Source organism: Cygnus olor, chromosome 3, assembly GCF_009769625.2.
Source record: "Cygnus olor isolate bCygOlo1 chromosome 3, bCygOlo1.pri.v2, whole genome shotgun sequence".
Taxonomy (NCBI): Eukaryota; Metazoa; Chordata; class Aves; order Anseriformes; family Anatidae; genus Cygnus; species Cygnus olor.
The window spans coordinates 83,689,523-83,713,222 of record NC_049171.1 but is presented as its reverse complement, the minus strand read 5'-3'; the positions used below and the strand labels follow the sequence as shown (position 1 = coordinate 83,713,222).

The 23,700-nt window shown below is 37.2% G+C and overlaps 1 protein-coding gene and 1 long non-coding RNA gene across 4 annotated transcripts in view; one reads left to right on the top strand and one right to left on the bottom strand.

The window, feature by feature from the left end:
* AKT3 (AKT serine/threonine kinase 3) overlaps positions 1-23,700 on the top strand; it is a 152,122-nt gene that overhangs the window by 118,543 nt on the left and 9,879 nt on the right. For all 3 annotated transcript variants that reach the window (XM_040553563.1, XM_040553564.1, XM_040553565.1), the window contains exons 11-12: positions 15,560-15,774; positions 18,411-18,498. In XM_040553563.1, the coding sequence (XP_040409497.1) occupies positions 15,560-15,774; positions 18,411-18,498 (303 nt within the window). The remainder of the gene's footprint in view (positions 1-15,559; positions 15,775-18,410; positions 18,499-23,700) is intronic.
* Positions 8,078-17,170, bottom strand: LOC121068399. Its single transcript, XR_005818848.1, has 3 exons — positions 17,159-17,170; positions 12,127-12,132; positions 8,078-8,152 (listed from the first exon to the last, which is right to left on the bottom strand). It is a non-coding gene; the product is annotated as an uncharacterized LOC121068399 (long non-coding RNA).

Genomic DNA, 23,700 nt, shown 5'->3' with positions numbered 1-23,700 from the left:
CCACTCTTCTTGTGTTCCATACCCAGAATCTGCTCTAGAAGAGCACAAGGGATGATACTATCATCTCTGGCACAGACCACAGTTGTCATTGCCAGCTCTTGTCCCCTCATTGTCTTCTTGTCAGCAGTCCTGAAAACTTTCTCAAGATGCAAATATCCTGTTCAGTTGCTTCCATCTACTTTTCCATCTCTCACTTTTGGAAACATGTTAGCTCTCTTCTATCAAACTAGACAAGATTTCAGTTATTGATGTAGCATGAGAAGATTCAACACCTTTATCAGCACATTCTTATTTGAAAGGGTGAAGTTAGCAGTAGAGGAACACCATTAGAAAAAATAAACCTTTCCCTTTGAACTCTGTGCAATAACGTTTACCAGTTGCTCATGTGAGACAACTGTGTCTGATTTCATACCTGGGAGATCTGACTGATAACTGGACCGTCAAGAGACGGGGTGCTCCATCTTTTCATGGGCATATGTCAGGGAAAGAACATGCAAAAATCACTTCTTGTAGTTCAGGCCACAGAAATCATTACCAGATGGCAAACACTTAATGTTTTTTGACAAATTGGAGTTCATAAGAACTTAATGTTACAGCTGGACTTTAATCCTTGTACCATGGTGAATTCCTGCTTGTTTATCCCAAGACAAATGGCAGCATATACTTATATTTTGGCTGTTCATGGTAAGTGTAAAGGCAGATACCATTTCTTCACTAGCAAGATATTCTCCAGTTATGTAGAGACTTACATTCAGCATCTGTCCTTTTAATAATACCTTTTCATCCTCTATAACACTCAGAGATAGCCCAAGATTCCTGTGTATTAGCCAGGAAGCAGTTGATTAATCCAGAAACTGTTGCACTGTCAAGAAACTACACCTAGTCTGAGAACTGATTTAATATTTTTGTTTATATGCATTCAGTGTTATGGATTCACTTGGTTTTCTGAATGCTTTGTGGACCATTGTTTGAGGCAAAGTCCTGCTTGCTGTTCCATCTTTTTGTGAAAGAGACTGCAGTCACTTTAATGGGAAAAAATAAAGCAGCAAAGCCTGTGTAAGGGGGTTTTCCTCTTACATGACCTTCTTGCAAGTGCATGTGTCCTGGTGGATCCATACAGAATTATTTTCCTTGGTGATTTCAGAATTGCTCTTAATCAGAAAGTAATTCTGATCCCATTGCTTGCTTGCAAACCTTATGCCTCCGGGACTGTCCCATCTCCCATTCAGTGAGGAATATACTCTTTCATTTTACATTGTTAAGACCTTTTATACAGGACCCCAAGACTGACTGCTGATGTCTGGCAGAGCCAGAAAAACGTCCATGTGAAGATAAATGGATAGTAGGTCACAGGAAAAAAGCTTGTAATGAGATTGCCAGGTTGGAACCAATTTTCATCACTGGAGCTAGAATTACTTTTCTGGACAGTCAATGATTTATTGTTCATGACAACCACCTGGAAGTTTATACATACCTTCACCAAGCACTGTGCTGTTACAGGGGTATGCAGGGTTTCAAGCTACGTGGCCTATGTGTACATTCCCTTCCCACTTTCCTCTCTTAGTCCTTAGCTGTTACCCAACCCCGGTATTCTACAGTTCAAAGAAAACTAAAATAACATTGACTGTACTTTGTCTTAGATAATCAAGTACCAAGCATAAAAAGGGGGTAGGGTATGAATGCATCCTCTAGGAAGAAAATGGTTGCTACTGTCAAATGGCAGGGCTTAATATATTTACAGTAGAGATGTACGTTTTGGTTACAGTTACTGAAGAATGAGTAACTTTTTATTTGTGACACTGTATAGACTTTTGAGAACAATTTGGTTATTTGATTAATAATGAAATTCTTCATTACAATTGAATTTCATTATCAGTTGAAAATCCTTTCCAGTTTTGCAGGACAGGACCATCAGTGTTTTCCAAACAATGTCATTTGCTTAATAAAGAAAGAGTAAAACTGAGAAAGTACTTGTACTTGTAAACATACCTGTGAGACATTTAAAAGCAGTTTGGATTTTGATGGTTTACAGTTGATCATCAAGAATCAAAGACTTGTTAATAAAGATACAGACCTCTAGAGTCTACTTTCTTTAACAGAATATTCATGAAATTAAGCTACTTGGGCAGAGAAATAAAAGTTCTTGTAGGTCTGATCATGTGTAAAGGTAATCTCTTATATGAGATTACATTTTCTGCATTTCAGCTCAAGCCCTTAACAGCAAGTGTAACAGCAAGCCCTTAGCAAGAGTAGGGCAGTCACTGTGGTACTAATTTTTGGTGTAATGGGAGATGCGAGATGAAATATCAGAAATTAATTTTATATCTTTTCACTAACAGGAAATGGGATGTTTTGGCTGTGAACAAGACTGTAAGAGACTTCCATGCTTATTCAAATGACTCCTCGTAGATATTGATGATTAATGATATTGATGTGTTTCTCCGTAACAGGAAAATGGTAGGACCTAGTTAAGTTTAATCAGCATAGAAGCACAGAGTAGATAGATGAATACATTCCTGTAAGAACAGTAGTCTTTTATTTAAAACAAACAAACAACCAAAAAAAAACACAACAGCAAGACCATTTTAATATAGTTTATGCAGTTTATGATCACTTAACAACATACAACAATAAATAAGACGAGTAGATTCATACTTTTGTCCATAGGCATAAGAAGGTCTGTATGCTTTGTAACTTGCTTTATAATAAAACCATTGGATGGTTTCATTATGAATATATGAGATGAAAGAAATGTTAAGATATGTTACCTGAAACTTGTTTGGCTTTTTTTTTTTAATCATCTTTCTATTAGGAGAAGAAGTGAGAGAGCTCATATATAATCAATTATTTCCCTGAATGTTACCTCATAAAAATGAAAGGTAAAACTCTTCTATCAAGAAGCAACCACTGTCTTTCCTCACATTTCACTTAATTTCTTATTTACAGCTTTTACTTTTTGGGAAGGGTATGGCTTTGTTTTGTGAGTGATCCAGAATGTAGAACTTGGCCATTGAAGGTGAGTGGCTGAATTTAAGCAATGGGGAGCATGGTGCCCTGTGTTGCAGGCACTAGTCTGAATCAGAGTAATTTTTCTTGCAGATTTTGTCATAGCAAGAAAAAACTTTTGCCATGTTTTACAGTAATTGCAGTTGAATTTTCACGGAATGTTGTGGTGTATGCAGATTATATGGTGGTAGAGGCAGAAAAAGCATTTTGTCACTGCTGCAGCTATACATTTATTTCATTCTTTTAGCGCTTGCTTATATTGGATCAGGCTACTTACCAAAGGCAGTCTGGTAAATTTTCGTACTGAGAATAAGATGATCTAGCACATAGCTTGTCTGATGCAAGCTGAATTAAAGGACGTAGGCAGAGGGGGAACCCCTAGAAGGCAGTGAAACAGTCTAGCATGAAAACTGGTGTTTTAAGCTTTTGCAAAACTGTGTTTTAAAGATGGATTTTAACGCAGATAAAAGTAGCGATGTGAATATTACTGAAGGTGTGGAGAAAAGCATGAGGGTGCTTGTTTGCACAGAATTTGATGAAGGTGCCAGCATCATGGACAAACAGAGAGGGCTGGGTACTCTGGTACCAATTGAGAGGGATAAGCTAAGGTGAGGATGTAAAGAGATAAGCATGTTACACAACAGAGAAGATGAAGTTGCATGGCTAATATAGCCAAAATTTTTTTTTTAAACTTTTCTTTTTACTTTTTAAATGGGGGGAGAGATGAACTTCAGTAAAAATAAAGAGGAGAATAATGAGGAAGGTTAACGGGAGAGAAAGGAAATAAGGAATCTAATGATCTCACAGGTCTCTCAGAAAACAAAGCTTAGAGATGAGAAGATTTTTCTTATGGAGGAAAACATGGTTGTGGGTAAGAAAGAAAGCGTGAGCTAAACTAAAAACAATTATGTCATTTTGTTAATTTTCTTTTAACAGAAATTAATAGAATGTTTTGCAGAGAGACAGGAAAGGCAGTAGAAATTGATGAGCAAATTAAAATGGAGAGGAGCTAGCTGGGGAGTTGTTTGTCCAGAAATATAGAGGAACTGAAGGACGGTATGATTTTGCCGTGGCTTAAGCACTTTCCTTTTTATCTCCTTTTCCTTTAAATGTCATTTGAGTTTAAAGATGGAGGCATTTAAGTAATGCGCTATTTAAAATTCTCTGCAGCTTTTATATAAATAATAGGTATGTGCCATTATTTTCCATCTCTAGTACCCCTGGATAATAAAGGTAAACAGGGAAAAAAGGAATTTGTGGAAAATGGCATAAGTTAAGGTAAGGCATCTGTTAAGATGTTGCTATATGGCACCTGCATTCACAAGGTTTTAAGAAAAGTATGAATTTCAAGAGTTGGAACAGTGCTGTTAGGAGAAACAATGGAAAAGAGACTATTTTGTGCTCCATCTTCCATCATGCTGTAGAGAGCGAGTTCTCACTTATGTTGAGTTACCTCTGGTGAGCAGTAATAAAGCCTTCTTGTTGGTGGCTTTTGGGGTTTATCTGGCGGAGGGGATAGTTTCAGTTGCTAGTGAGATTCTTTTTATTTTCTTCACTTCACTTGATTCTTTCTTTTTCAGGAAAGGATAAGTAGACAGTCCACCAAATTGTCTGTATTAGTACTAATATATTTGTAATGTTGTGCATAGTGGTTATGCTAAAACCTGAAGCCTGTAGTCATGCTCTAGCAAGCTGGAAAGAATTTCATACATAAAATTTTCTTAGAGTGAGGTAATTTTATTTTTTTGAGGGTAGGAGGTAAATATATTTCTTTAGCTTTATACTTTTTTAGTTCTTTTTATAGTAAAATTTGATTAAGAAGGGCATTTAGTGCTTTGGTGGCAATTTCCAATTACTTTGCACCCAGAAGCAGTGCCTGCTGTGTTGTTAAGAATGCATTGCATTTCTGTGCATTCCTACTCTTGTCTTAGCTTCTTTGCTCCTCCAGTGTTTCCATGAGATTTCACACACCCTTGTAATTATGTGAGTCCTTTATTCCTTGTCCTCTGGCAGCGTAGAAGGAAGACAGGTTGCGACTGTCCAGAAGTAAGCTTCTTGTAGCATCTTATCCGATGCCTCAGGCAACATTGTGCAGACAGACTCAGTCGAGATGGATGTGTGAACTCGTGTGGATGTATTTCTGGGTTTTGTTCCTGTCTTTGAATATAATCTTTTTAGTGCTGAGCTAATTATGTAGTCTCAGTTTTACTGTTGAGTTAGAGTACCTGATCAACTTTCCAACTGTAAAACAGTTTGAAAATCAAATGTAGCTTACATGCAAGACCCAACAAAATTAGAAGTGTTAAGTACGTTTTGGCAGTTCACTTTTATTATGCCCAGTCCTCAAATGTACCAGCAGACAATCATCTGAATGTTAGTTATTTTTCACATGCTTATGTGATCACACAAAAAGTACATGCTAAAAAGAAGCAGATGGTGACAGATGGGGAAGGTTGAATAAGGTGGTTTTGGAAACCTAGAAAAATGCACTTCTGTAATAGTGTAAAAATAAAAATTCTTTGATCGCCAAGTTAGAATGAACAAAATCAAGTGCCCCCCTTACATTCTCCCCCCCAACCACCAAAAAAAAAAAAAAAAAGAGAGAAAATCAACCAGCAAACCCACAACACCCTCAAACTTTACTGATAGAAAGAGATGGAACCTACAAGTGTTCAATGTATATTTAGGAAAATATGTCATATGGTGGTGTTTTGTCTGAGGACAGAATATTAATTTTTATCAGCCGGAGACTTGAAAAGGTGGAAGTCATGTTTTTTCTTCCTTTTAAAATGATGCATTCAAATCAATTGTTTTCCATGCTCAAAGAGTGCTGTCAGAAAAGTTGTTCTTTGATGTCACCTATTTGTAGTGTTGCATGTATATAAGCATGTAATACTTTTCCTGGGGACAGCTGTATAACTAGAGCTAATCTGTAACAGGCAGTATTACATATTTGTCATATAGGCAAATATAAGGCTGAGAAAGAAGAGAAGATATAATCGACAAAAAATAATATTGCTGTTTTGTGTGTGCACTGCCACATCCAATAGACCTACCATTAGCATGAGGATTGAACATTTGCTTATTCCCTTGCATTAGTTTAATGGAGTTTTAACATAAATATCTGTTATGTAAATAATAATAATAAAAAAGATACCTTTAAAAAAATTTCAGTGGATGAAATGTATTTTGCTCCATAAATTAAAAAGTATTTGATCTGATAATCTGATAAATACTTAATTACTAAGTCTTCTACCGACACTGATGCCATCATTATTTTTTATTTTGATAATTGAGTAGGTGTTTGTCTTAACCTATAGCATGAGGCATTACTGCATCATGGTGACAGAGAACATTTTGCTTTTGGTTGTTACCTTTTGCTTAAAACCAACCCCCCTCTACTTCTAAAATGTGGTACTCATTTTCCTGAAAGCACGTTTAATTTCTGCAGTACCAAAACACTGTAGTTACGTTATATTCTGGTATACTAATTTTCTTTTGGCTTCAAAAGGATAGTTCAAGTTTATTTACTCTGTTTACCAAGATGCTTCATACATAATCTGATTCTTAGTAGAGACACAATAGAATTTATTTTACCTGTGGAAATGTGGTTTAGTGTTGGCGTGTGCTCTTGAACAGCTGTCTGTTGTATATTTGGCTACGTTTCACTTTTGAGTGAAGACCAGTCAGGGGTGGGAGGAGAAAGAGCACAAATGCCTGAAAGTAGTTTCCCTTCTGATTTACAGGGATTTTACAATGTGGAATTTTCTCTTTACACTGGAATTCCAAATACCAAATTGATTTTTATGTTGAAAGGAAATGGAAACGCAAAAAGTTGTTTTATCTTGAAATGTTAGTACCTCATGAAAAACTCAAATGTGGCCTTTTTTCTGTTTTGTTATCACGTACTATATTTTAGTGTACTGCGTTGTGTCATCTTACATGCCTAAGTCATCAGAAATGCTAGTAACTTGAATTTGAGCATTTTTGTCAGCTTGGCATTGCCAGCAGGGCCCTGAGGTGAACATGATGGAATGTGGACAAGACACGGTATCCAGAGCAGAACATTTATTTATTTGCAATCACCAGCATCAAGATCAAAAGATGAGTGTATGAAAGCATTGCTCTGTTACACATAGAGAAGAGCTGCTGCAACAAGAGATAAATTAGTACAGGAGCTAGACTTTCACCTGAAACTGGATAACCAATGATGTAACATGAATTTGAATTTTCATGCAATCTGGTTAATCTCACCAGACACAAAAACTAATTGTCCACAAGCAATATCAGACTTCTCAAGGGGAAAGATGTAATAAATAAACAAAAATAATAAAACAAACAAAAGACTAGAAAGCAGATTAGCTTCATGTTGCCTATAAATAAACTGTTGTACTCAAACCAGGACTTAAAAGCGCAGAGAGATTTTCTTATGAAAAACCCATTTGTGTGTAATACAAGTATGACAATTCTTATAAAGACTGTCTCAATAATATACTTGAAGCTTTTTTCATTAATTATCATTTAATCAATATACACATTATTTCCATCTCAGCAAAAATTTGAGAGCAATGAAACATAAACAAAAGCTGAATAAATTATGTTTAACATATGTAAAAATTCAAAATGATTTCAGCAAGAATGATGAACAACCAGAAAGAATTATCACGATATTATTATTACTTGTTATTTCTTAGGTGTGTTGCATTTTATGCTAGTGCATGGTATGGACTCTACTGCCACTACAGTGATGATTAATAGAGATATTAACAGGTCTGCAGTTTTTCATACAATGGTACAAATCTAGCAGAGACATGAGAGAGAACTGCCACACAATCATACAACCAGAGAATCATCTAGGTTGGAAAAGACCTTCATGATGATCAAGTCCAACCATGAGCCTGACCTACTGAGTCCCATCACCAAAACATGTACCTTAGTGCCACTTCCACACATCTCTTGAATACCTCCAGGGATGGGGACTCCACCGCTTCCCTGGGCAGCCTGTTCCGATGCCTGACCACTCTCTCCATGAATAATTTTTTCCTAATGTCCAACCTAAACCTCCCCTGGAGCAACTTGAGACCATTTCCTTGTGTCCTGTCACTTGTCACCTGAGAAAAGACACCACCACCCTCCTTGCTGTAACCTCAGGTAGCAAAAGTAGCTACCGGAAAGGCAGTTGTAGAGAGCAATGAGGTTTCCCCACAGCCTCCTTTTCTCCAGACTACACAGTTATTTTACCATCTCTGGTTTTGTTTGTTTGGTTTGGTTTGGTTGTGTGTATGCGTTGAATAGGTTTTACTTTTGGGGGGTCTTTTTAGTCTGTTTTGGTATATTATATTTGATTGCTGGGTTTAAACTGGTGTCTTACAGTTCTTTGTTAGAATACTTTTTTCATGTGCAATAGCTTAACTCTTTTTTTTAAACTCTATTTAAATTATGTTGTAGGTACTGTCCCTTCTAGAAGGTTGAACACTATTAGTATTGCATGCTTTTTGCTCAGGCATTTGGAGGCATTGCTTAATTCATATTTATACCAAGACGTAAAATTTCTGACACAGCCTAACGTGTGCCTGTGAATGAAAAAATTTAGTTTGCTATTTATTTTAAGGTTACACGAGGAGAGACTAGGTAGGATGTAGGAAATCCGTAGACCAAAAAAGTATTAGGGAGATTGTCTGTGTAATGACCAGAAGTGAAACAGTAGTTCATAGATAAAAAATAGAGAAAAACAATCTGCAAAACTTAGAGCAGTACTGGAAAACTTTTTTCCTTTATTTAATTCTCAGATATCCATTTCCCAGGATATCTATAACCTTGGCATTTTGTCTTTTCAGCCCTGTAACACAAACAATGGGCATCCATTTAAGCAATGCTTACCCTATTCATCAGAAGATGTAGTTACAGTAAATAAATTTGTGTAATATTGGGCAAACTCACCCTTCTGTAGGGAGGATTTTCATATATTTGGCATAAACATTTGTTTCTATTAAAAAAAAAAAGGTGTATAACCTTAGTTCATTAGTGTTAGGTCATAAACTTTGTTGCAGTAGCTACTGCAATTGCTAGAAAGTTCTAGCAAATACACTTTTTTAACTTTTGTTGAATAATATGTGGATGAATATTTGTTAGCAGACCAACACCTGCAGCAATAAAAATGTGTGAAGGGTTACCAGGAACGCTTACAGAACATACACTCCACCTGAACTGTAAGGTTAATTGAAAACAGTTTTTTCCCCTTAAATTAACAGTACATTGGTGTATCCAAGTTCTCAGTTTTCTATCACAACATAGGTGTGCAGACAGTTTGTTTAGATGTTTAAATCTTTTCCCATCTGTTCTGTCGAATTTATTGATTGAGCAAGCTATTTGTTTGTAATGTCCTATCGGAGAGTCTACATATAATATATTAAGAGTAACCATAACTAGGTCAAAAATGTAATTGTTTTCCCATTAAGTTGCCTTAGTTATCTAGCACAAAGTACCAAAATGAGATTTTGAAGCTGTTCTTGTAAAAATAAAACCCAATGCTGACAACCATTTGTAGAAGATCAACAACAAATTATATGAGGCCTTTCATTTGCAACATTACTGCTATATTTGTCAGTTTGTAGAGTCCAGAAGTTATAGCAAATAATTAATGTTTAGTGGCCTGTGGGAAGTATAGTTCTTGATTATGTGAATTTTTGGTGTGCAACCAAAAAATCTTCCAGAAGCTGCTTATCAGAGATGTTTTCTTTCAAGAAAATGCAGTAAAAATAAAATTAAGGGTTTTTCTATATTGAGCTCAGTTTGTGTGCAAGGCAGTCACACCTTGTCCAGTGTTATGTGATTACTGACATATCAGAGAATCCTAGTTTCACTGAAATCGAGGGGAAATACATGACTGACTTTAGATGATCATAGGTTTCATGTAGGCTGCCAACCTTCCAATTTTTATTTTTTTTTCCTCCACAAAATCATGCGCATTGCATGTGTTTGTATTGACTTATCTTTGTCTGATACATTTAACTGCCTGGTTCGTAAGTCTCTGTCCCAAACCCTTGTAAATAAGAGTTTGCAGATGTATCTACAAACAGTTGCAGCAAGTCAGAAAACTTTTGGCTCTACTACTGAAGGTATAAGGAGCCGATACAATAAAATATACATTTTCACTACTTTTGCCATAAGAATTAAATGGACATGAGGCACAGAAACAGGTTGCCCAGAGAGGCTGTGGATGCCCCATCCCTGGAGGTGTTCAAGGCCAGGCTGGATGAGGCCCTGGGCAACCTGATCTAGTGGGTGGCATCCCTGCCTGTGGCAGGGGGGTTGGAATGAGATGGTCTTCAAGGTCCCTTCCAACCCAAGCCATCCTATGATGATTCTTAAAGGAGCGATGTTCCTAAAAACAAAGGATGCTTGCAGACGTGTTTATTGATGAGCCTAAAGACGAAAATCTACAATCACGAATGAAGTAGAGGAATTATTTTTAATGGATTTTGTTTTCTGTGTGAGAGAAAACTTGCCTTATACTGATGTTTTTTATTAATATTTTCCAGCAGTGGGGAATAGTATTAGGAGATTACTTTTTTTTTCTTCCACTAAATTAAAATACAAGAATATTTTTTTTCTGATCTGTACTTATTAGTCAGCAAAACAAATCGTTACATACAAGGAGAAAAACATTGTATTGCTGCAGTCTTTATTGCCCTGCAGTGTGTTTGTGTTGCCTGGGTCATTGCAGGCACAAAGTTCAGTCTGAAATTAATTCTGAGTTTTGTATGGAGGGCTTGATGGTCTTTGCTCTGTTTATGAAACACTATCTCACACATCCTTGGCCATTGTTTTTACTGGCTTATGCTTACCAGCAACTCTGAAGGGTGCAGACACCCTTCAGGAAAGTGGAATCTCTGGTGAATGCTTCCTTTTCACTTTTTACAGGTGGCTTTTTTTCCCTGCTATTCCAGTAAATTTTGGAGAGAGTTGGGAGCAGTGCTCTAAAGCATGAGAAACCATGGCATGGACTACCACTGCCATATTTGCTGTCTAGCTTTCTTTAAAACGTATATATGTGTGTGTGTGTATATATAGAGATGTAATGCTTCTTATATATAGCCCCTGACTAACGAAACAAATACTGTTTTAGCTAGTGTTGAGATTTTAATGTAAAATAAGCATAAGAACAGTGCTTTGTTGCCTTCTGTGCGCAATACAAATGAAGTTGTAAAGTAAATAAATAGCTTTATCTTAGCTGAAACTATAATATTGTCCAGTGCATCTAAAAGATCCATAAAAGCACTAAAGTACCTGCGTATGCCTGGAAGCAGACGCCTGACTAATGTTTCTTGGTTGTTAGAAAGTGTGTGTTATTTAACCTCTTGCATGTTTATCTAAAACTGGAAAAATACAAACTTCAGTAGCACCTGTGCAGCTTTTTAAAAGCATCCATATAAATCCAGGCTATGTCCTCTTATTACAGATGTAAGTTTTAAAGCAGCATCAATGTCCATTAAAATGGCAATGGTTTCAGTGCAGCAATTAGTTTTTGCCCACTTTGGAGCCCTTTTGTACTGTGAGAGTGCTTTAGAGAAATACAGGTCGGGAAGGGAATCAGGCCCTTCATCTTGCCATTAAGCGAGAACGGCTGCTGCAGCTGTCTGTGTGCAGGAATAGCTGGGAGAGTCTCTGTAACTGCTGTGGTGAGGACTGTGGGTGGAGTATGACAAGCATTTCTTTCGGTGGTAATGCCATGTTCCACACCACCTACCCTGGGGTTTCCACTTCTGCCTTCTCACTTGTGCTACTACAGCTGTTCACGTAATTATTTAGTGACTTAGGCCGAAAGACTTGATTCAGGTTGAATAACCCAGGGTGAAACACTTTTTTTCTTTTTCTTAGTGCTGGTCTACTCTCTGACGTAGTGTTGCATAATTTTGGCAAGGTAAGTGAAGTTGTGGTGAGGGAAGAGAAATGAAAGTGTGCATTAGGCTGGTGCTGCCTCTGGAAGAACCAGTCACTGAGCTAGAGCCCTAAAACCAAACAGTAAGATTCCCTCAAGTAATAAAAGCGATGGTCACTTCTTGTGTTTTATTTCTCATAATCTATGGCATCATCCAAACTGAACATCACTCAGCAGACCTCCTGCTTTACTTGACACTGGGAAGTCACTGGTACAGTGCTGGATGTGAGGTGTAAAATAGGGATGAGTGACTATGAATGTTATCCAGACACTGAAATCACATCGCACTGGAGCTCTCATCTCCTAAAACTTCCACTAGATCTTGATGAGGTGGCTTGGAATTTTCATACCTCATGTGTAATCGTAGAAGAAGCAGATGAAGGAAGAGAAGTCACATACTTGAATGATTTGACTGTTTTAATTTTGAGGAAGAAAGCATGTAAACTTCATCTGTACTTCATGAAAATACACCTGACTGGAGTATGTACTCAGTGTAGCTGCTCTGTCTGTAGCTTATGAGTTCCATGTGATCCTTCTGTTTGATACCTCTAGAAAACAACGTATTGGTTTGTAACAAGTATCAGAGTGGATGAGCATGTGCCTTTTATGATGGTTTTCGTGGTCCTGCTGCCTTCCCTGCTGCAACTGTGAAGGAAGTGGGTTGTTAGGACAGTGCATTGTCTTAAAGACAGATTTGTGTGCCCTTGCAGAACAGGAATTGGATGGAGATGATGGAGGTGGCTTTAGAGGGCAGTATACAAAGTCTAAGAGACCAAAATTTCTGCTGAGGCTGGCCAGGTGCTTAGACGGACACCCCATGTATACAAGAGTATCCCATATATACTGGAGGAGAGCAATAGCTGTTTGCCAACCCTCACAACCTAAGGAGACATCTCTAAAAGCAGGCATCCACCTCCTGACATGCAAAAGTTTTAATCACTCATAGGTACAAAGTATGCAACTATGTCATGTTTGTTTAGCGCTAGGCTGAAGCTTTCTTGTCCTGTGTTCAGTGTGATTAAAAACAAATCCCTAAAGTCCAAGAATTGTTTGAAAAGGACCCTGTAATGCTATAGATGTGTGTGTATAGACATGTTCTTGTGCCTACTGTAATTGTATAGATTTCATCATAGGAGTTGCTGGACTCCAACACTTTCATTGATTTCTCACAGTCCAGAAATCCTAGGATTTCTTAACACCATGAGGAATAGAAATGTCTTAAAGAAAATAGTTGTGTGTATTTACTGTGAAAATATTGAGCTCAATTTTATTCCATTTATATTAAAATAAATTGAAATTCATTTTCCTTTATTTATACTGTTTTCAGGCTGTTTTCCTTTTGCCTAAACGAAACCCTTTTGATGCTCTTGCTTGTCTGGCTGGCTGTAAACCAGGTATTTAAACAAAAATAAAGAGTTGCCAGTTTTGCCAGCTGGGGATGAGAACCCGGCTGGTGATACGCGGGTTCGGGAGGCAGTTAATCCAGCTTTTATGCTTTTTTATGATTTTATGTAAAAAGAGGTTAAAAATCACATTTGGCTCTTTCTTTATACCACTGTTTTGTTGCTGTTGTGGGAATGCAGCAAAAGGTTGCTCATACTTTTTATTATTATTAGGTAAAGTCCTGCATAAATTAGGTAAAGCCCCAGATACGGTTTGCTTTAGCTGTTGGGCATGTGATTTGTCTTGCTCAGAGAATGAAATGTTTTATGTTCCCGTTGCCTTCTTTTGTAAATCATATGTGCAAAACACACCTCAGCTTGCTTGTAAAAAGAATCTAGCACTGCCTCGCAATTTTACGTATTTTAGTAACTTCAGAAGAAAAGAATAGCTAACGGTACAAATAGGAGAAATAATAACAGTGGTAATACATGTATTAGAAAAATATATAATGCTTTTATTCTGTGGCAGAAGAAATGGTGATTTAAAGACCAGTGACACAGATTTCATATACATTTTTTCAGCAAATAGCTTGCAGTATGCTGAAACTCATAGAATGTTTAATTAATTTTAAAATGCAGGAGTTATTTTAGTTGGTTTTGTCATATGTACTTATTCAGATAGTTTGTTGTGTTTTACACTTTCCAAAATTTCACCCTCTATTTAGAAATATCAATGATGTAATGAGTCTGTGTGTTTTGGCACAGTTGTAAATAGTATGTGTTAATGTGTTAATACTTATGATTTTTTAATCATATATAAACAAGAGGGATTTGCATTACACTTCTTTTCATCATATTTCTACTACGTATCCTTAAGGACAGTGAAAGCTAGGAATATGAATGCATTAATTACTGTGGGATTGTCAAAATAGCCGTACTGAATCAGATGTATATTCTACTAATAGCATGTAGGAGATACTTCAGAGCAGGACTTGGATTCACTGCGGAAGAAAAAGGAGAGGCAGATAAATGAGCTCTACACCCCACATTAGGACTGGCTGGTGTAGTGCGCGTGTCCTCGTATGATACGATGTGGTCATGGCCACTTGGTGTCCCCTGATGGGTGAGGTCTGTGTCTGCCCTTGCTTCACAGGAAATTATTGGAAGTATTCTTACACTTTTTAGAGAGTCACAATATAACATGCTCATGGAAAAAGTTTATTTCTGATCTGCTAGAGTTTGCCTTATTCCTTGAAGCCTGAAGGTGTTACTACACATCACTGGGCTTTCTCTAGCATGTATCTTAATGACAGTTCCTGTGTGTCTTCTTCCTGTTTGAATCGGGGTAAGCTCTTGGTGGTTTTGGTTGCCTGCAATGGTGTGTTGCAAAAGGCATTTGTTTTCTGTGGATTAGTATATGTTTTTTAATCAGTCATATGTGCTGCTTTTCAGAATCTGCCTTTTAGTGATACAGAAACCATGGAAATTTCTTTAATTCTTTATAAATACAGTCCATCTATATTAGGTGCATTTCTTTGGTCTTTCCTTCTGCTCATTATTTACATCTGATTTCTTGTTTTAAGGTTTTTGCCTCTTTAAAATACATTTCTACAGCAAATACTGGCAATTTAGGCACATGCCATTGTAGTGCCCTCTGCGTTACCATTTATGAACTTCTAATTTTTACGACTTTTGAATGAAAGGGTATGATCACCTAGTAATGCACAGAAATCTGAACTATGTATGTATACATACAGTAACCTTTAGTTTCCTTATCACTTATGGTTTCATTATGGGTCTATGCTGTTATGTTGCTTTCATTTCTGTAATTCAGTATAAAGATCTACTGAGGTCAAGAGATACTGTTTAGATTCCTTATTGCGATTCTCTAGAGCTCCTGAGAGGAGGACTGTGGAGTAATCGTTTTTAAGATAAGACACCCAACGTTGGAGGCATTATCATATTAACAAATGATATAAGCATTATATTTCTGTGATCATATAATATCATATAAACATACAGTATCGTGGTAAACATAGCATCGTATAAATGTTGCCATACTTCTATGCACTAGTACAGTTCAGCTGTTTTGGACTACTTCATGGAACATAATGAACCTTGTTGCATGGTGTGGAAGAAAACACATTCATATAGAGATGCATTGAATAGACTGAAATGGTCATGCCAGAAGTAGTGCATGTATTGCAGCTGGCTTTGATTTCTGTTGTAGGTGTTGGAAGATAATGACTATGGTCGTGCAGTGGACTGGTGGGGATTAGGCGTTGTCATGTATGAAATGATGTGCGGAAGATTACCATTCTACAACCAAGATCATGAGAAACTATTTGAACTGATACTAATGGAAGACATAAAATTTCCTCGAACTTTATCTGCAGATGCAAAATCATTACTTTCAGGCCTACTGATAAAAGATCCAAATAAGCGGTAAGTAAAATTACTTAGGTATACAGTGATAATAAATACTCTGATTATATTGTGTAATGTAAAAATAGGCCAGTGGTGCCTGGTCTTCCTGACTGAAGGATCTTTCAGTCATAGGAAAGGGCCATACACAGCCAGACAGCCTCAGAGTTCCACTTTTTCAATACATCAATAATATACAACAGTGAGTTTAACAAGCAAAAGGAGAAAAGGGACATGGAAGAGAATACTTTTTTAATCCTTCACAACAAAGTCAGATCTTTTCAGGTTTAGATTTTGTACTGGAACAAAGGGAGTGCTCTAGATTGTTTTTCAGAATACGAATTAGCCCTGAGTTGGCTATAATGCCTAATGGGAATAAACCACTTTTTCTTGGAAGTGATCATGCCTGAAGACACGTAAAAGCTGCCACAGGTAAGTTTTATTAAAGCACATAAAAAGAACACATATTAGATCTTGTAAACTATAAACTTGTTAGATAATACATCTTATGTGCGAGATGTAAATTGTTTGGAAGCAAGCATCACCCAGCTGCTGCCTATGCCCCTTTGTTGTGGGTTTTTTCCTGAAAGATTGTTGTCTAGGTGATCTATTTTCCAGTGCCTCCCGCACTAGGCCAGCAGTGTCCAGTCCCTCTGGTTCCAAAACAAATCTCTGTCTCTGTAAATCAGTGAGATTTGTCTCTTTTTCCCAGTCTCCCTGGTCGTCTTGGTCCCTTAGGCTGCAGGCATTCTTCTGTGTGTCCTTCTCTCTTCTCTAGTCCTCCTTCATCCTCAGTTTGTACTCAAGTTTTCTGTAGCAGGCATGTGCTTGCTGGCACTCAGGGCAGGACCAGTCACCATGTTCCTCTGAGGGATTCACCTGCACTGAGCTAGGTGTAGCAGCCAGGACAGTACAAGCAGTCAGCCTTTCCATTGCTGCCCATCAATATCTGTTTTAACTAAATTTACGCCATGTACTAAAAGCAAATTGTGACCAACCAAATAAATACGTGGAAAGTAAAGTAAAAATTTGTCTCTAGTAATTCCTAATGCGTTTTAACCTCCAAACAATTTGACCCATCAAATATATTAACCTTTAGAATTGAAAAGATACTTCCCTGTAATTAGTCTTTGCAGACAGTGATGTTTATTACAGACTTATATTTACAAGCTTATTCATATTCAGGTTTCGGTGCTAGCTACTGATAAATAGGGTAGGAGCACAGAGGTTAACTGCAGCACAGCTTTTCTCTGAGCAGCTGGATGGGAAGATACTGAGAGAAGTCTGAAGACTGCAGACTTGGATGCTTAGTGGAGATGTAGAGAATTTTGTAATGGGTAGCTGAGAAACAAAGAAAAATACTGCATGGAAATGAGAATAACTTTATATCCAGTCACTACAGGACTGAGGTAGTTGTCCGGAATGTTTCTGTAATTTTGTGAATTATTGCTCCTTGCTTTAGAGAGGAATTTGTCTTAAAAGGTTGCTTTAAAAACTTTCTTTATATCTTTAGCAATTCAGTTTAATGAAACACAAACTGCCTGTGTCATTCTCCTTGTTAGTATTTAACAATTATGGGCTGTTTGTTCACTTAAGATTATTACTATTTTTTTTCCTGTTGCAACTTCTTTCAGTTAGACCATAGGATAGCTGGATTTAGGAAGAAGTTAGATGAAAGCTGAGCAGTCCTGAAGTCCACCTGCTGTTGAAAGGGGAAGAGGTTCCTTCCTCTGGATGTGTGGCTCTATCTCCACCAACAACAGCTTAAGGGAGCTCATTGAACCTGTTGATGAGTCAAATTTGACTTGCTAAAGCAACAAAAAAATGCCAGTTCGTTCTTGTTTTCTTGTTGTAGGGTTAGTTTTCTTCCACGTTAGTGAGCTGACTCAGCTCTCGGACTCCAGTGAGTATTGCGATCAGTGAAAATGATGCTGTAGTTGGAAGTGAGAGGGGAGAGGTATGGGCAGGGACCCTCCTCTTTTGGCAGCAGTGACTGCTTACATGAGCTCAAATCACTCCATGCAAGTTCACTCAAAGTAGGTGGAATTCACTTCCTAAGATGATTTGCCAGAGTCTGGGCCACAGTGAACAGTGTGGTTATTTACAATGGCCTTTAAATAACCTTCTCAGCAGGCCTACAATTTATTAATTTATACTAATTGACTCAGATTGAGACTATTTTATGGTAATTTGTTAATTGTTACAGCACCCAGATGCAACAGCAGCGAACACTGTATAAAAATGATGTGTGAATCATTACTGATTCAGTGCTTGGCACCTCCCTGGCAAAATTTTGTGTCAGTGCTGTTAGGTTGGTTTTGGTTTTTAATAGTGCCAGAACTTTAGTTGGTCTTTCAAGAAAACTAAAGTTAATTATGTCTTTTAAATGAGTGGATTATTAAAATCTGATTGTGGACAGTAATGAACACCATAGTTGGAATAATCAAATAGAACAGAACGTAGTTTGGACAATTTTGTTACCGCTTCTTATCTTGATATCACGTGAATTCATATTAAACAGGTGAGAATTTCATATTAAATAGGTCAGAATTGTTCCTGGATATTCAGAAATTGTTGTTTTTCTAACAATTACAGTAATTTAATCTCCTTTTAAGAGTAATGCTTGTTTAATATGATTTTTTAAATTCTCTCTTTAGACTTGGTGGAGGCCCAGATGATGCAAAAGAAATCATGCGTCATAGTTTCTTTGCTGGAGTAAACTGGCAAGATGTATATGATAAAAAGGTATGTCTTTATATGACATTGAATAATCTGGCTACTGTTAGATTGTTGATAGTCATAGAACTGTTGCTCTCTGGAACCATGTTTTTCTTTGCGACTTTTCATGTCGCAAATAATTATTCTGAACTATAATTATTATACTATAATTATGCAAATAATTATTCTGAACTAGGTGAACTTATTTAATCTTTCATTTCTCAATTTGCCACTGGACCAAAAATAAATTTTGCAAACCAAACTAAACTCAGCACAGATTTTTCTTTTGTTATGTGAATGTCCAATTTTTTTCCTTTACTTTTTTTCTTCCTGGGTGTTCAAGAGAAAAATAGGTGTATGAATCAAGAAGATGTTAAAAAATAAAAAATGGATTTTTTTCCTGAATTTTATTTCTGCCTTTTATTGAAATATTGATTTTATTGAAATTTTATAATGGAGAAATTGAAAGCAAAAATCTACTTTCTGTTTTTTTGTGTTTAAGTAGATATCTTTTTCAAACTAATTTTTAGAGAAATATATAGGAAAATTAAAATGGCATTATAATTCTGAGCCAAAACAGCTTGTGGAGAAAGAGTACTGGGAATTGGATTTGAACAGTTTTGTCTAAACGGAGTCCTGTTCCCGCAATGATCAACACTTGGGGAATGATTTTAGAAAATGAATTTATCTTACTAAGTAGTGAAACTCAATTTGACTTAAGTTGTTTTTATATACATAAGCTGATTTTCTCTCAGTACTTGTGTAAGAAGTTTCTTGTTGCTATAAAACCCTTCTATTTTGATGAAGTCTTTTTTCTGTTTTTTTTTTTCCAACTGTTATATATTGTTAATCTGCCAGTTGAGCTGCGTAATTTTAAAATTTTTCTCCTCTTTTGCTTTGTTCAAAAAAAAGGAAAATGGAAGACATACGAATGAGCAGAATATGTTTATGCTCCAATGTCAATGCTACAAACTGTTTTTTCAGTTGTTGTTGAACTGGAATTTTAAAAATGTGTGGTTGTTGGTGTGGTATTTCTCTGACAAATACCAGAATTGAAATGCGAACCTTATATTATGATACAAAATATGGTACTCTATGAAGTTACTTGATACAAGTGTGATTTTTCCCTGGCAGTATCATGATGTTTCAAGAACCTTGAAAATAAATAATGAGGACAAGTATACTGATCAGGTTACTGGTTGGTTGTGTAAGGACATTGTAGAGAAGTATTTGAGGATAAAATCTGAAAATGGAAGTTGAGGACCTGGAACTGGTTGGATTAACATGTGCCGTGATTGAATGAGAAAGAAAAAGCTGTTACATTACTCTTCCTCTGTTGAAAAAGATTTCATAATTGTTTTGCATTAGAAACTGAGTTCTCAATTCTACACTGTGTTCAACATCAAATTCAGTTAAGAAAATATATATACTCTTAACTTACAAGCATGTGCTTCGAATCTTTCCAAATCAACATGGCAAGTGCTTTACAGTCATGATCTTATTCTGAGCTATTAAAATAAATGGAGGTATTTTGCTTCTACATAAACGCGGGTAGTATGTATGCCTTTATGCTTGTGGAGGTGGATATGGCTTATTGGAGTGTTATAACTGGAGAAATTGCAGTCACTCTTTGTTTACTCTGTCCACTGCTGCTTTGAGAAACTAAATTTGCTAGTAAAAAATGAATTGGATTTCCTCAGTTAACTTCAAGGACCACAGGAATTATTTTTGTGCAGTATTGGCATGCAATGTGTTCTTTATGGGAAAAATAGCTCATTAAAATTACTTCTGACAGTACGTTTTTCTGTTTAATTCAAAAATAGTTTTATTGCTATTATAAAGCCATTTGTCTGGTTGGTTGAGATGTCCAGTCGTTCCTCCTGTGCACGCACTGTCTTACCAGTTCTGAAGTATGCAGAGTGGAAGACCATGCTCGGAAATGTAAACTTCAAGCATAATAATAAGCTTAATGAACTTTAACTGAGCATTTTTATTACAATGCTTATGTGAAAATTTTTGAGATTTTGGTGTGTGATATAATTTCTAAAATAACTCAGGAGTGTGCATCAAACACATTTGATTTTCAGATAGCTTTATCCTTTATGCTTGCTTTTCTGTTGCTGTTTATTATTAGTAGTAGGGTCACTTGATTAAATTTATAGTTGATATAATTATTTGCATAGTAAAAGTATTTCACAGTATTCTTGTTTGAGGTTTATGCACCATGAAACCGTAATTTTCTGGCTGCATTTCAGGCATGTGTTTCTGTTAGTAACGAAAGAACTGAAGTTCACATTCAGAGTAATGGAAACCAAAAAATCATGTGGATTCCAAGCAGTTTCTGGTGAATAGTTTTGTGCATGTGCACACTGTGCCACTGATTTTATCATTTTTACTCGAGATTAAGGACATCTCTGTACTTACAAGCGTATCTCTTTACTGGTGTGATTAGAGACAGAATTCTCTGTCTGTAAACTTGGAGTGTTTCATGCAGCAGTCAGGTCAAATGCTCTGTCAGGTCAAATGGATCCAAATGGTCAAACAGAATTATTAGCTCTCTGATACTGCTAACTAATTTGGTACTTCACAATGATAATAAAATGTTGCATGGTACACTGGAGCAGAGAAGGTCGTTGCCTTTAAATGAAAAATGTATAGTACTTAGCATTTGCGATCAGATGTGTTTATTTTTGGCAGAAAAATCATGAGGGCATATGAAAGAGAGCAGTCTGTGCCAGGTTCTTCCTGTGATCAGCTCAACCCTGATGAGTTTTCGTCTCTGTGCATGAGTATGAGAAATTGAATAATTTGGCAAACTCTGAAGACTTCAAAAGCCCGTATACTTCTAAATAAATTATTTGTTTTATTTTTAGCTAGAACCAGGAAGCTTTTTGACATTTCTCTGTTACTCATTTAAGAATAGTTTTAGAGTATTTTTATTTGGGTTGCAAAAATATTCTAAAATTGTCAGATGTTCTGTCTAGGATCTTTCACTGAACAAGAAACACATGGGCATTAATTTAAAGGTAGGAATTTGGGTATGTCTTCAGGCATGCAGCTTGAAGCACTCGGGTAGCTTCCATGTCAGAGGAGATCCAGACCTTTTAGCGAATTCTGGGTTTCCTCCTGCATGTAATCTGGAGGAAAAAAGAGGAGGAAGCTGTGCAGGAATTTGGGCTGAGTTGCATATATCTTCTGATTTCTGCTAGTGTCTCTGGTTATTCCTGGAGCAAATTTCTTTGTTAGTACTGGGAGGGGAGTAGGGGCAAGTGGCAGCAGTGGTTGCAGCTGAGGTGCCCAACCTTGCTGAGGACTGGCGGAGCAGTGCTGCCCAAGGCACCTCTCTTACAGCAGCGTGAAGTCGGACAGCTGCATGAAGCTGTTCCTTATCCTCCAGCTGTGACGGCTTTTGCTTTACTTAAGGCACAACCACAACAGATGATGAAATCCCGTGATTAAAGCTCTGGGTTCAGGTCTGGCAAAATCTGCGACATAACTACAATGCTGAATGCGTATTTAAGTGCTTTTGTGTATCAGATTTTAAGGGAAGGGGCAGGAGGGAAATACGAAAATGCCAACATCTGGTTCTAAGCAGTTGCTGTTTGAGTCGTACTATTTTGGCACAATTACCCGCTGCGTAATAAAGCCTGTAGAAATGACCCTTGTTGCTTGCTTTTGTGTTGTTGCCATGCAAAGTAGTAAAAAGATCAGAAAGCTGCTAACCAGTCTGATCTTTTCATTGTGTTTCCAGTGATACTATAAACTGTACGTGCACAGCTAGTGATTGATTACCACCTCTTCGCCCAGCTGCTTGAATTTACAAAGAGGAGAGTATAACATAAGGCCGTCTGATCCTTAAACAAGCCATTGCTGCTGTAGCCCCGAGGCTCACGAGTTCCCTCTGCCTTATCAGCTGCTGGGAAAATGGGGTTCAACCATGGGCAACCCCCCCGATGAACCTGTGCACATGTGATGTGTCCCCCTGCACTAAAACCCCAGCTCTGTCTCCTCCAGGCTGGCTGGGACCACCTCTGACCCCACAGCACACGTGGTTGGTCTCCTACCAGGGCTCGTAGGCTAGTCCCGGCTCCCTGCTGTCCTTTGGCTTGGCCACCTGTGTGGGGCAGAGGGGCCAGTCCCCACGGCAGTACTTGCTGAGCAGCTTGAGGCTCAGTGGAAACCAGTTTGGGGGGTGGGATGCGGCTGGGGATGGCTCTTCTCTTCAGTGAGCTCAACTCTATAATTTTGTGGTCTTTGTGTCTTTGCTCCATCGTGGTGCGTTTGCCCAACCATTCAGAATTTATTAGGGAAGGACGTACAGACTGACAGAGTGCTCATCAGCTCCTGTTTCCTTTGGTAACTGAGCTAGTGTCAGAAAAAGGACACACAGTATCATTAGGAAAGGAAAATCAGTACTTTAAAGAACTTTCAGATTTTTAGTTGTTGTTGTTGACAGCCTACTGTTGAAAACTGAGCTAAAGGTTTTGTGTTGTTAGTATCTCTGCATGATTTTTAGGATCACCAACTATTTGCTTTGAAGGGAGCTTAGAAGATATAAGTGAGGAAACACATTGACAGATATGCATCAGAAAAAAAAATCAGATTTTGAGACAGGCTTTGCTAGTGTCCTTTTAAGGTTCTTTATTGTGTTATTTGGTTCTTATATTCATTTATATAATGAATTTTGATTTATGTGAAAATAAGCTGTTTACTTGGAATGTCATTTAGTATGTTATCTAGACTGTTAATGCAAATATATATTTCTTTGAGTTGGGAAGTCTACGAATCGTGACATGTTTTCGGCACTTAAAGCCGAGCCTGCTTGTGATGAAATACAAAGGTGTGTTGCAGTGACGCGACCCCATTCTCTTCTCACTGTATAATGCACGTGTTCTGCCGTTCTCATTAGGCTAATCCGTCTCCTCTGCTTGATTCTTGAGAATAACAGCTTTGCAGTTTTGGTAACATAGCTCTCCAGGGAAGGTTAACAGAGAGGGAAGTTTGATTTCTGGACATCAGATTATGAACACTTAACTACCAATACATAATTAACTTTCATAGCCAGAAAGAACTGTAACATTTGACACAATTTTTGACATATGTCAGACCTGAATAATAAACTAGATGGCAACTGTTGAAATACAGCATATGATGACAATACAAGGCATTATTAAAATATCTGTTTTGTAGTTATTTTTATAATACATTTTCAAAATATATAAGCTGTGA